Genomic DNA, 14,596 nt, shown 5'->3' on the forward strand with positions numbered 1-14,596 from the left:
TATGCACCATTGGGGTGCGGATAAGGGTAAAAAAAAATTATAAAATACAAAAGCATTATCAATTATTTTCTGTCATCATTCTTTCGATGCTATTTAATATCTATTGTCACCATACCGGCTAGTAGAACTTCCCCTATATGCATCATAGTAGCACTCCGAGTGTAATTACCGTGACTGAGTCCGGCAGTGGCAGGCGCGGGGCGGTCGCAGGGGGAAGTCTTGAGCCGGGAGCAGAGCCCGCCGCTGTTGTGGCGATGGTAGTTCACCAAGTCAGCCACAGAACCGCAGCAGTGCTTGTCGGACAGGTAGAACTCCCCTCGGGGATTGGTCTTTATGTGGTAGTGCTTCGAGTGCGGGTGGGGACTGGAAAAAAATTATAAAAAAATTATAAGAACCTCAGAATATTATTTTTTGACATCTCAACATAGATGACGAAGATTATGGAATTCTGGGCATTTACGGGGCTTACGACCATCAAAGGCTGGTGATCACTTTACACACGTGTAACATTCACCAATTCTACCCATGATTGACAACCACACTACTCAAATTCTTGGAAGTTCTATATAAATATATATGATCCAATTTCGAAACATTGAATCATTAGAATTTCACTTGAGACATCTATTGGTGAAATGAAAGTAGCAATTTGTATATTGTAAATTATAAAATAATATGAAAAATAAACATTATAATTGGAGATAATCCAGATTTGTGAACAAGTATTTTGGACACACTCAAAATGTTGTAACCTCAGAATAATCATAAAATGAACTGAACTTAAATACATTGTTTTCGGGCAGTTTTTTCATCAACCCCGACCCTAATCAGTATACTAATTAGGGTCATTTACTAATCACAAATAACCAACCGCAAACCCAATTCCGATCTGTACAATTTTTTTTGCTCTACCAGAAGTAAACAAATAGAATGCTTATAAGCGTCTCCCGCTCTTTACCAACAGCATGTAGACGCTTTTAAGCGTTTCCCGCAAATAAATGTATTGATAGATGGTTCCATAGGGTAGAGTTTTGCATGTTTGGTTACTGTACAAGAGGTCTAAGGTTCGATTCATACAGTGATATATTTTATAGATGAATTTTATTTACAATTTGCGCGTCATAATCTTACATTCTGACAATTAAGGTTAACTCTAATAAAATAAATGTTTAGTCTATGTATTAATTTTAAATCAAACACAGATTTTTTGAGTCCACTAAGTTGTAGTTTATTAACAAACACACATAAAAAATTATAATGCCTTAACAAGGCGAAACAATTGTCACAATATAATTTTTTATGTGTTTTTGTTAATAAAATACAACTTAGTAGACTGAAAAAATCTGTTTTTGATTTAAAATTAATACTTAAATTAAAATGGAGTTCTACAAATTAAACGCCAAATCAATAAATAAATGTTTAGTCATGTGTAAAATAAGAGTAACCCCTTAAAAAAGGAAAATAAAAATAAAAACATCAAATTGATATGATCTTCATTCAAGATACGAGATTGAGAATAATGCTATTACATTTCAATTCATTTTTCCTTTATAGGAAGTGACTAGAACATTATCTGGAGTTGATGGAATGGCGTAATATGTGGTAACGTACTCACACTTTGGTATATAGGGACAGGGTGTACATTCCTTTAGTGGATGAGTTTCTCACAACAAAACAACCTTCCTTGTCTTCTTGCTTGAGCAATGACTCGGCCCTTTGTCGAGACATGTCTCCCACGTACCATCTGAAATACGCAATAATTCAATTTTAAAAAAATACACGAATCAGTAAAATTTATACATTGAAAAAATATTGGGGAAGTATTCTCAGTTCATTCAAAATCATGTTAATAAAAAATATATACTGTTTTCATCTATGTTCGTTGGTTAAAAATATTAAATTTCCTAAAGTAGTACATGGATAACACTGAAATTTTGACAATGTTGCATTCGAATATGCGAGTTGATTAATCTATCTATATAAATAAAAACATTAATGTTTACTGGTTCAAAATCTTAAATATCCTAAAGTAATTTACAGCATACTTTGAAATTTTGATAAAACATTATATTTGAATTTGGGTGTATTTACACAGAGGTTAATGCATATTTTTTACTAGTGACAGGTTAAAGAAGTTTTTTGACGCAATGGCACCGCCATCTGTTCATCATAACAGCAGTATTTTCAATTGTAGTTTCATAGATTTTTAATATTTCAACTGCTTCACAAGCATTGTGAAATTAAAGATAGAAATGTGTGCTTTCTATTTTCTTTCTTTTCCATTTAAATAGAAATTAATTAATTATAGGGTATTCAGTCTGAAATGACATTTTTTTATTTAAAAAACAAAGAAAAATGATTCAAGTATGGGTGAAAGTATTTAATACATAAATATTAGATTTTTTAACTTTACACACAATCACATAATACTTTTATATGTGGTTTGTACTGTGTAACAGTTATTCTCACTTCTAATAAAATCAAATAAAATACAAGTGGTGAGTTTATACTGCGCTAAAAAAATTAAAAAAAATATCTGCCAATGCATGATATTTGTAATATTTTACATTGTAAAGAAAAACAAATGTGAAATAATGAAAAATCATCAAAAAGACACTTACTCATATTTTTGTAAGCCTAATAATTCTTTTTCTTTAACATAATTGCTCGGAATGTATCCCACCAATCTGAAAATTAAGAAATGAAGATGTTACTTAATGGTACTCATTTATTTTCATTAATTGATTCGGCAGTCACTTTGTGGTAAAATCTATCCATTTTTAATTAATGTTTTACTAAGTAAATACCACTATTTCTTAAAATCTACTGTGACATGTGTTTCGATGCATTCCGCAACATTTTCAACGGTGTTTGAAAATGATGCGGAATGCATCGAAACACGTGTCACAGTAGATTTTAAGAAATAGTGGTATTTACTAAGTAAAACATTAATTAAAAATGGTACTCATTTAAATTAACTTTATTAGCATATGAATTATTTTATTTTATAATACTAGGAATTAACACAGAAAAAAAAATTATAATACAGTGAGATCTCAATAAAACGAATTTCAAGGGCTTTTGAAAATTTCAGAATATCGAGTGATTTGTAATATTGAGGTTTGAATGGCTATAAACCTGTTATATTGAGGTTCTATATTTTATTTGTCAAACACGTTAAAACGATTAATATGCAAGGTTTGAGAAATATTACAGTAAACACATCATATTTAAAAAATCTAAATACTACTAGTATGTACACAGTTAATTTTACATATGTAATTGAGTTTTAATTTTAATGTAATTTATATACTGAAAAATATTTACATAAACAAAAGTTTATTTTTTGACATCTCATCAAAGATGAAGAAGAATATGGAAGTCTGGGCATTTACGGGGTTGACGACCGTCATAAGCTGGTTTAAGTGATCACTTTATACACGTGTAACATTCACCAATTCTACCCATTATTGACAACCAAAACAAAAATTTTTGTTCTCCATGTAACAAAAGTTTATTTACTTTTGTTACATGGAGAATGGTTGACATGATCTATTCATTATGTAGAAGTATATTTTTCATTGAATGCTATGACCAGATGAAGGGGATTTGAAAAAAAAAAGTTACATTCAGGAATTGTTATATTGAGATTTTTACATCGAGGAATTTGTTATATTATAAAGTTCCACTGTATTCTATAATTATATAGCATATTTTATAAAATATGGTTCAAATGGGGATAATTTGATAAAAAGGTTCATTTTGGTCCTAAGACAAAAACCTCCCCGTTATTGTCCATGTTCCAACTGATAAAAATATTTAAAAAACAGCTCCTACACCCTTTTCATCCTTTAATGTACCAAGGACACAACTTTCAAATTTAGGTTAAGCTTCACATTACAAAGTTTGATAATGATGTTGAATGTATCACAAAATGTGTCACATTCGATTTTAACTTGTTAACTGGGCGGTCCGCTGTCCAATTACGCAACTGATTCACTCTGTGTCTTAAATTTATGTGGAGACAGGTATGAATGACTAATACCTTTGTTGTTGGAAAAATATACGTCTCGCCCGTTCCAGGGTGCAACATATATTTCAAGGACGTATTCATATGTCCTACCCCTACCTGATATTGTTTACGTTTGACGTATTTATGCGTCCCACCCGGTTAACAGGTTAACAAGTGGCATTTACTAAATAAAAGTTAGATATAAAACTACTTTGGTTGCGTATTTTCATCAGTAAAAAAAATACAACATCCCTAATGCTCTGTATTCTTTTCAAAACAAATTTCGTTTTTACATTTACTCATCTACCATATTAACATGTAATTGGGTTTTTATAAATATATTATTTTAATAATAAATAATAAGTACTCACCCATTGTCGTCTTTTACTTTCCACCAATGCTCTTGGGAGTCGTCTAGTACTTCATATTCAGCTCCCTAAAATATTGAAGATATATTAACTGTGGTAGACAAAGTCTGTAACATGACAAATGTGTTGATTGTACGACAATCACAGATAAGTGTGCGATTCGCCTGACTCAAACTTCAATTTTTGTGATTGATTCTGATTATTCAGACTCTAATAATTGTAAATAACTTGTTATTCATACTATGCAATGTAAACAGTTTTAAAAATATTCGCTTCGCCTGATAGGGTTGAAAATATATCCCACTGCATAAATTCGGAACTTTGAACTCAAGCAAACCTAAAATATCCCATATTCGCATCTCTATTTATACACATATCTCTCACCAATTAAAAATCACAAAAATATTTTTTTTACCAGTTGACAATCATGAATTGATTTGTTTTTAGAAGAAAAAGGGCAGAATTATTTATATAAAGTCCCAACATTTTTACAAATTTGATAGTAAATTTGTTAAAAAAAGTAATCTTAAAAATAATACAAATAATGTTCAAAGTTATCCAGATTCGAGTGTAAAGTTCCATTATAAAATATTACTTATTATTTAATAAAACACTACCAATTTTAGCAAACATTTAAAACTTGAAATTAAATACTCATAAAAATATAATTTAATAACACATATATTAAAATACGTATCTTAAAAAACAAATAAAACAAGTTGTTCAACACAGAAAGCTCGGAGACGTGAATAAATAAAACGAAGTAGAGTAAATTCATTATTTGGAGAAAAGGATACGCAAACAAAAAGGATAAAGACAAATGAAAGTGTAAATTAAATACCTTTTCCAGAGATAAGTCCCCTCCCTCGATAGCCTTGAAGGGGTAGAGGGCTACAACCACCTTACTCCTGACAGCTGGTTTCTCCTGAAAATTTATTACAATGGTTAATTATCTACTTCTCCAGAATTTTCAACAAATTAACAGAGAAAAAAATAACTACGCATTGCCTGGTCAATGCCTAGCAACATTTTGGAAGTTTGAGGTATGAAGTTTAGAATTGGTATGATAAATTATCAAGCCAGCTTCAAAGTATTTTAATATTAATAAAATCTGTTATTAGAGATGATTTATAGGAACAAAAAAACATTTTCAATATTTTTAGCATTGGATGATACTACACTAATAATAATTTATTATTAGATTAAAACCAATATTTTTAGCTTTTCCACTTTTTTTATTTGACCAGCGACCGGGTTTCGTCGTTACCGACATCATCAGACTGGTCTGATGATGTCTGTAACCAGTCGGTACCAGTCTGATGATGTCGGTAACAACGAAACCCGGTCGCTGGTCAAATAAAAAAGTGGAAAAGCTAAAAATATTGGTTTTAATCTAATAATAAATTAAAAATGCAATTCCATCACGAAGTGTCAGTGGATAATATAAATCTATTACACTAATAATAGTTAGGAAGTAATGAATTCGTATTTTTTTTTCTTCATTATTTACCACAATGTTTTGCAACATTTGTTCAAATATTTAAAAGCAAACTGATACAACATATACTTAAAATTAAACGATTAGTAGAAAGTAAAAAATTATGCTTCTGTCATTAGTTTATTGATAATGCTTATTTCAGATGTGAATTATTTACATATTTTACCATTTGAAAGAACTTATCATACAATGTTTTGCCACACACACTTTATAAATCATATTTGGACTGCATTTAGTCTGATTTCATCCTTCTTTTGGATATATTAACATATATTAACATATATACTCAGATACTCTGCCGCTCGACCCTTAGTATACTAATCATAAGTAACCGCAAACTTAATTCCGATCTGTACAATGTTTTTTGGCGTCTCTTGCGCTCTACCAAAAGTAAGCAAATATAACGCTTTTAAGCGTCTCCTGCTCTCTACTAACAGTATGTAAAAGATGATTTTGAGGGTTTCCAGTAAACAATGTGTTAAGTTGCGTTTTTAAAGAAATCATACTGCAAAAACTACAAAAATTGAGGGCCAAGTTATTAATGTATATATTTATAAATTTATCCAATTGATTGTATAAAAAGTGGCGATACCTTAACCTTGGAGGAGGGGGTCCCCGGGGTCGCTCCGCCCGGCATCATGGGGCTGGAAGGAGCACCTGGAACAATGAAAAAAATTACATTATTGAAGCTGCAGTATAACTTATACATTTGCAATACTTTGGTAAAAAAATATGTAGAGGCGAGGTGATGGACCCCAAAGTATCAGTCAAGGGTTGTAGAGTCTATTCAAATGAAAAATATAAACTGATTAAACCAATTAGGGATCAAATCTATATCTATATAGGTATATCTATATATTTTACTAATTGCTTTACATGAAGAAAATGATGGTACATAAGTATTAATATATATTTTTGTTAATATATTTTTCGGGTTGTAGAGGCAATTCATATGAAAAATGTTTATTATTTATGATTCAACCAACTAGAATTCAAATCTAATTTAACTTATTAATCGTTTTACATGAAGAAAATGATCATACATAGCAATATAGTTTTTTTCAATGTTTTTTTTTTAAATAAAATTAATTAATTTCATAAATGAAATAATAAAATAATTTATTCAAAATGAAGATTTCACCAAATATTGAGTTTTTTTTAAAATTTCTTTACTGGATGAACTTAATATCTTAACTCTTTATTAAATATGAAATACTGATTTTTTGTCGATATTTTTGTGCATTTAAAATAAAAATAATTAAAATAAACAACATAGATTTTCATGAGCATACTGTCAGTCGTAATTCTTGGGTTTTATGTCCTACAAACAGTAAGCCAAGAGTTGACTTGAATTTGTTCACATTATCAGTCACAAAATACTGTTATCATTATAAAGTAAGTAAATACATATTATGTAGGTAAATCAATGATAAGAAGAGCACTCAAACAGATGGTAAAAGCCTAATTAGCATATGCTTAATAATCCACTAAAATAATGCTAATGCATGTTTCATCAGCGTGTGAATCACACAGGAAATAATACAAAGGTGCGAAAACTGAGAAAATTAATTAAAATTAAATTCAACGCATAAATTTAACATCCCGAAGTGCTGGATCTAGCACCAAGTCACTTACTGAGAAGGGAATATACAAGGTTGTTAAATCGTACAAACATATTCTTCCCTCCTTTGTGATTAAGTGCCTGGGCTATCTGTAGCAGTGAACCTACGTAGTCATGGCACAAGCCAGTACTAAAAGATAAAATTATCGTTCTATTAACAATTTTTGGAATTTATAAACATATTTTGCAGATAAATTTTTAAAATAAGCCGTAAATCCTCTTATTACCAATGTCTTTATCAGGCACACAAAGATTTTTTCATTACGTAAGTCTGTAAAGCAGTTCACCTTAAATTTTGTAGAGATTAGAAATATTTTATAAGAAATTAACTATTTAAAACTCAAAATGAAGTCATCAGTAGGAAAAAAAAAATTAAACGTGTATTTTTGGTAATGATAATTCTAAATACACACATATATTTTAATTGATTTTATTATCGATAATAAGTATTTTTTACTATCGATAATATTTTTTTAAATGTTTTGAGATGGTTTGGACATGTGGAACGAATGAGTAAGGAAAGAAAAGAAAAGCAAATTTATGCGGCGAACGTAATTGGAAATAGGAGCAGAGGAAGACCGAGGAAAACTTGGCATGATCAAGTACATTTTTAAAAACACTTGAAAGTAGTCACGCCAGGAGTCGGCCAGGAGGAGTAATAATCGGCGGGTATTTATTATTTGTCCACCTCCGTAGTGTAATGGTCAGCACGCTCGGCTACCGTTCTGGAAGTCCCGGGTTCGATTCCCAAGGGGGATAAAATAAATATAAGTGATTTTTTCACTGTAATATTTATTTAATATTACCCTGGACTGGTACCTGAAGGGGAGGGCTGATCACCTTTCCTTCATGTGTAAACGATCAAGATAACACTGCGTTTAAATGACACAGTGCCCTATGCACCATTGGGTGCGGATAAGGGTTTTATTTTTTTATATTATATATATTTATTATATGAGGGGGATGCATGAAGAGTTGAAGTATGTTTGCAAATACAGTGGTGTGGCGTTCTAATTAGTTACTAGCATTTTGAATAAATTATTATTAATGTTGATCTTGTCAAGGTGCGACCAATGCCAAAAAAACGGATATGAATAAACTAAGGTATATTAACAAAAATATTTCTGTGACGCAAAAAAATCATCACATGAAAATATTTGGAAATCGAAAACAAAGCAAATGCCATCGCAAGCGATCCAGCCGGAAAGACGGATACGCCGCGCGTAAATAATACATTCGGCGACACATATAAATGATTCGAATCGAGATTAAGAGATGTGGGCGAAGAGTACTGTCGTAAAATGAGATATTTTTGCAAATTATCTCCATTTGCGTAATATCCGTGGGCCGCTCCTCCAATTATTATAATAAAACGCTTCTAGGTGTGATGGATTCGCGCAATCTCGTCGCTCCAAAGTGGCGCGTCACTGAATTATGAGAACCATTTTTGCTCTCACATTTTTCTCGGTTACTCTTATAAAACCCATCTCGAAACCGTACTCTATAAAGTGGGAACAAACTGGGAAGAGTAGCTAACCTATTCTCGTCCAATGCCATTTTAAAACGCCATCAATTTTTCAATTTTTTGAGTGCCAACTTTATCAAGTTAGATCATAGAATCAATGCACAATTTGTTGGTTTCTGGAGTAAATTGATTCAGCACTTCATTTTTTATTAGGATATTTTGACATTACTGCATAAAATAACGCAAAAGTCTGTCCGCGCGACCACCGTACTTATTTTTACCGCGTTACAGGAGCCTGGGTAAGGACCTATCCGACATCTGATTCGTGTTAGTTCATAAGGAACTTTCAGGAGAGGTGGTATCATACATGATAAAAATGGTGAAGGACATTGGTACCATAAACCAAGCTAGGATACAAAATGCCGAACCCTCTTCTAGTGAAACGGAGAACCTGTTGACGACAGTCAACAGTCCGGCTTCTCCTGAGGAGTTTTACGTGGTTTACTCCCAGCAATGAGTAAATGCTGAAAAGTTCCTGATTGGTGAGGCTAACACTAGTTTATCCTCCCTATTCCCAACACAGATTAAAATAAAACATTTTTTTTAGATAGAAGAAACATAAATCCACTTAATGATACTATACACCTTGTACATAATATGCAAGGTAAATAATAAATTCAACTCCCATCTAAAAAAAAAACCGTACCCATTTTTTATTTGAATTAATGTTTAAAAAACGTATAAAAACGACAGCACAAAAAATACACTATCGAAAACTTTAATTTATAAAATAAATTACTGCAAGTTATCGCAAAATAATAGAATGATAATTAAATGCGCATTATATAAATAATTATTTGAAAATACATTTGTTTTTAATCAGTGGAACGTAAATTATAATTTAACCGTAGCAATAACTTATATAGAAATATGTAATGTAAATGTAAAATTAACAAAGAAAAAAAAACTAATACCGTACGAATAACGCATTTTTTGAAAACAAATAATTGTAATCTGTTGAAGCTACATTAATTATCGATACTATTATTTATCTTTTAATTATTAATTTATAGGTTAAGTTAGCGTGCGGAACGCAATGGATAGCGAAAAAATATACGGACCATGATACAATTACTATAGGCGATGTATAATATTATTAAACTAGTTTATTGCAGAAGCAGGCAATAATAATAAAACAGATATCCCCCATTGAGATCGTTTAGATCACTGGTTCCCAACGTGGTCCTTACGGACCCCCAGGTGTCCCCGGGATCATTCAGGGGGTCCGAGGAAAATTAAAATTGATTTGAGGGTCCCCGAATAATGTCAGCGGGTCTGCGTTTAATATAAAAATATTTGTTATTAATATGGAAGTTATAATAAGAAACAATGAATAAATTACAGTGGAACTTCTCATAACGAGCATAACTCGTTCCAGAATCTTACTCGTTATGCGAAACATTTTTTGTTTTGACTGGCGCGAAAGTCCCGGCTCACAAGTGAATGTCGTGAAAGGGGGACATGCCCTTTCTCTGTAACTTGTTACGCGTGATTTCGCTCGTTAAGTGAGCAACTTTTATTTTTTTTTGCTCGTTATGCGAATTACTCGTTATGAGATGTTTTACCGTATTAGCTAATTTTAAAACGAATTTCGTGAAAGGTAAAAATCCCATCTTCCTCACTCATATTATTATTTTTAATCTGGAGTAAGACCGAATGACCAGAAATTGGAAAACAGATATTTCGAAACATGTTTAAAGGACTATTTTCCATTTTTAATTCACAAAAGTAAATTTATTGAAAAAATAGTTGGCGAGCGATGTATAACGACTTTGTTTGAACCAGTACAGTAGTCAGTTTTGACTATGAAAACAGGTCCGTGGGCCAAAAGAGTTTGAGAACCACTGGTTCAGATTTACAAAATCATAAATACTTCAAATTATAATGAATTATTCGTCTTTGTGCTACTTAGCAAAGAAGAAAAAATACGCTCACAAATATGAACAAAAACAAACAATACAAATTAATATAAAAAGGTGATGAAACACGTGTTTTATAGGCAGACACAAATCACTATTTACCATTCGTATTCCGCGGCAATAATACAACGGCTTTTTAATTAATGGATATTTTTTACATGCTCAGTTTTACCTAAATACGGCTGGAAAATAAAAATCAACGAAAAAACGTAAAATGTTACGCTTATCCTCAGGCGTAAAAGCGATAATTTACCGATTACAGCGTATAGTGTACCATTTCTCGGAATCAAAAGCAGTAAAATGCGCTATTAAAACGTAGAAGTCATAGAAAAACTATAAATTCGATAAATGTAGGCCAACGTTTTATTGTTTTTCGCGTTAAAAAAAACTGGCACACACGGTCATTAATCGAAAAATCAATAAAATCGTAAAAATCACAAAGATTTAAAGCGATGAATCGGAATTTTCGGTAATTATTTAAGTTTTGTTTTGTTTTATTTAAGTTTCACAACATTTTGAGTGAGTCCATACCGCTTACTCCTTTCAACAACGTCATGTATCAAAAAACTTGATTTTTCAGGAGATCGTTTTTAAAGTTTAAAAATAAAATTAAATGTTATTTTTTGACATCTCATCAAAGATGAAGAAGAATATGGAAGTCTGGGCATTTACGGGGCTGACGACCGTCAAAATGTAAATGTCGTAAATGCCCAGACTTCCATATTCTTCTTCATCTTTGATGAGATGTCAAAAAATAATATGAAAATAACTCCTGTAATTGGAGATAATCCAGATTTTGTGAACAAGTATTTGGACACACTCAAAAATGTTGTAAATAATTAAATGTATCAAAAATAAATATCAAACCACTTACTGACCTTTTTATTGTGCAACAGATCTTTTCAGGTAAAACCTGAATGTTTTTTCTACATTTGAAAAATATTTAGTATATTTAAAAATATAATTAAACAATACATTGTCTTCAAAATGCAAAAACAACACTTTCTGCCCTGTAGCGGGTAAATATTAAGTTAAAAATATGCCGCTTTTGCTGGGATATATTGTAGTACATTTTCTCGACATTCCGAAAACATGCACAGCAGAAAATTGACGATTTTTGATATTTGACGTTATTGAAAGGAGTGAGCGAAATGCTTGTTGACAAATCTGGGTTTCTCCAGTTGGAAGTTATTTTTACATTTTTGACATTAAATGAAATAGTGGTATTTTCCAAGGAAAACTTAAATTAAAAAAGAATTAACTGCGATACGAATTACGTGGTCTGAAATTTTCATTTTTAATTATTAAGCATCAAAATTATTTAGTATTTGACATCTCAACACAGATGAAGAAGAATATGGAATTTACATGGCTTACGACCTATCATAAGCTGGTTTAAGTGATCGTGTGACATTCACGATTCTACCCATGATTGACAACCACACTACTCAAATTTTTGGAACTCACACATACATCAAAATATTGTAACCAAAATAAACGGTCAAATCATAACTGCATAAAAAAGGCGTTTTCAGGTGTCTCCCAGCATGTAAAATAATTCTATAAGCATTTTCCATACATTTAAATAAAGGGTATCTGCAAAACAAAGCTCAGTCAATTAAATCAACTATATTTTATTTATTGTTTCGGCATTAACTTTGTGGTAAGACATGTTACAATGATTAAAGAAAACACTTCGTTTTTTTACCACTTGAGTTTTATTGAAGACTACATGTTTCAGAAGTTAAACTTCCATCATTCATTCATGTTATTATACGGACCTGAATGATGGAAGTTTAACTTCTGAAACATGTAAGTAGTCTATAATAAAACTCAAGTGGTAAAAAACGAAGTGTTTTCTTTAATCAAATCAACTATATATAAGGCCGCGAACTCACACGTGAAGCGAAGTGAAAACTATATGATTTTGACAGGCCGTAAGTCCTGTATAAACCCAGACTTCCATATTCTTCTTAATCTATATTGTGTTGTGATGCCAAGTTATAATTTTATAAATAATATGGGATTTTGATTTTACGCAGTAACAAATATTGAGGCGGTGTATTTTAATACGCGGATACGTGGATAATGGCATATAGGATGAGGGATGAGTAATTCATTAGCTTTGATCGAAAATTTCCAAGTGTGAAATGGGATTTGTAATTCGAAGCGGGTTAATTTGCGGATACACACGTATGTTATATGTTCGTGTAATCCTTAATCAAACCTCTATAACGATTAACTAACTAACCTATCACGCCGCTCATCGCATGGGTAAGCATAGAGGATAAAACACCACATCGGCCCGTATTTGAAAACATTCTTCGGCTCTTCCATATTTGTGCATCTCCTCATACCCGTCAACATTCAACATTAATATTATTTTTTGACATCTCATCAAAGATGAAGAAGAATATGGAAGTCTGGGCATTTACGGGGCTGACGACCGTCATAGGCTGGTTTAAGTGATCACTTTACACACGTGTAACATTAACCAATTCTACCCATTATTGACAACCATACTACTCAAATTCTTTGAAGTTCTATATATATGGACCAATTTTGAAACATTGTTCTTGAATCACTAGAACTTCACTAGAGACATCTATTGGTAAGATGTAAAGAAGCTTTTTACTAAGCAGAAACTCTTATATTAGTATGTGAGGTCCGAATCCTGGATTACAATCACACACATCGCTCACTCCTTTCAAGAACGTCATAAATAAAAAATCATCAATTTTCAGTTGTGCATGTTTTCGGAATGCCCAGAAAATGTACTATATCCCACCAAAAGAGGCATATTTTTTACTTAATATTTACCCGCTACAGGGCAGAAAATGCTGTTTTTGCATTTTGAATAAAAAGGTATTGTTTAATTATTTTTTTAAATGTACTAAATATTTTTCAAATGGAGAAAAAACCTTCAGGTTTTGCCTAAAAAGATGTGTTGCACAGTAAAAAGTTCAATAAGGGGCTTGATATTTATTTTTAATACATTGTGTTATATTTTAAATCTTTCAAAACGTTGTCCTGAAAAATCGAGTTTTTTTTATTTATGACGTTCTTGAAAGGAGTGAGCGACATGAGAAACGCCAGAAAATACCATTTTCATTTTTATTATTTAAGCATATAATTTGACCAGATAATGTATTTACAACATTCGTTTGAAAATGCCATAACTAGGCGAAACAATCGTCACAATATTAATTTTTATGTGTGTTTTTAAAAAAAAAATACAACTTAGTAGACTCAAAAAATCTGTGTTTGATTTAAAAATTAATACGTTATGTGTTACCTGGGTTTAAAGAAAATCAAGTGCGGGCTATCGAATATCCCGCCTTAATAGTACCTAAGTAGTAAAATGAAGTTGCATGTTTTTTGACTACTGTAAAAAATAGCCCAATTAAGATGTTACACTACATCCACTCCGCGAGGCAACTACAATACAAATTGCTTAATGATTTCATCTAAAATGTAAAATACGTCACGCGAAAATACCATTTAGGACGCCTTCGCTCACGACTTGTATGATAACAAAATGCATTTTGTAACATTCAAATGATCCTACATGTAGTAAAACATTTTTTGTGATGAAAAAGTCCGCAATGTCTAACGTACGTTTTATAATTTTGCTGAAATATTGTACTTCATGT

General features: G+C 31.4%; 1 protein-coding gene across 2 annotated transcripts in view; it reads right to left on the bottom strand.

Moving 5' to 3' along the window:
- Btk (tyrosine-protein kinase Btk29A) overlaps nt 1–14,596 on the bottom strand; it is a 117,260-nt gene that overhangs the window by 6,506 nt on the left and 96,158 nt on the right. Inside the window, exons 5-10 of one of the 2 annotated variants that reach the window (XM_088259247.1) lie at nt 6,471–6,535; nt 5,222–5,305; nt 4,384–4,448; nt 2,622–2,687; nt 1,616–1,744; nt 170–363 (exon numbers count right to left, since the gene is read on the bottom strand). In XM_088259247.1, coding sequence (XP_088115373.1) covers nt 170–363; nt 1,616–1,744; nt 2,622–2,687; nt 4,384–4,448; nt 5,222–5,305; nt 6,471–6,535 — 603 coding nt within the window. The remainder of the gene's footprint in view (nt 1–169; nt 364–1,615; nt 1,745–2,621; nt 2,688–4,383; nt 4,449–5,221; nt 5,306–6,470; nt 6,536–14,596) is intronic. The other variant, XM_088259248.1, reaches the window with a different exon arrangement.

Source organism: Brachycentrus maculatus, unplaced genomic scaffold (genome assembly GCF_059751285.1).
Source record: "Brachycentrus maculatus isolate JH-2025_06_01 unplaced genomic scaffold, ASM5975128v1 h1tg000115l, whole genome shotgun sequence".
Lineage (NCBI taxonomy): Eukaryota > Metazoa > Arthropoda > Insecta > Trichoptera > Brachycentridae > Brachycentrus > Brachycentrus maculatus.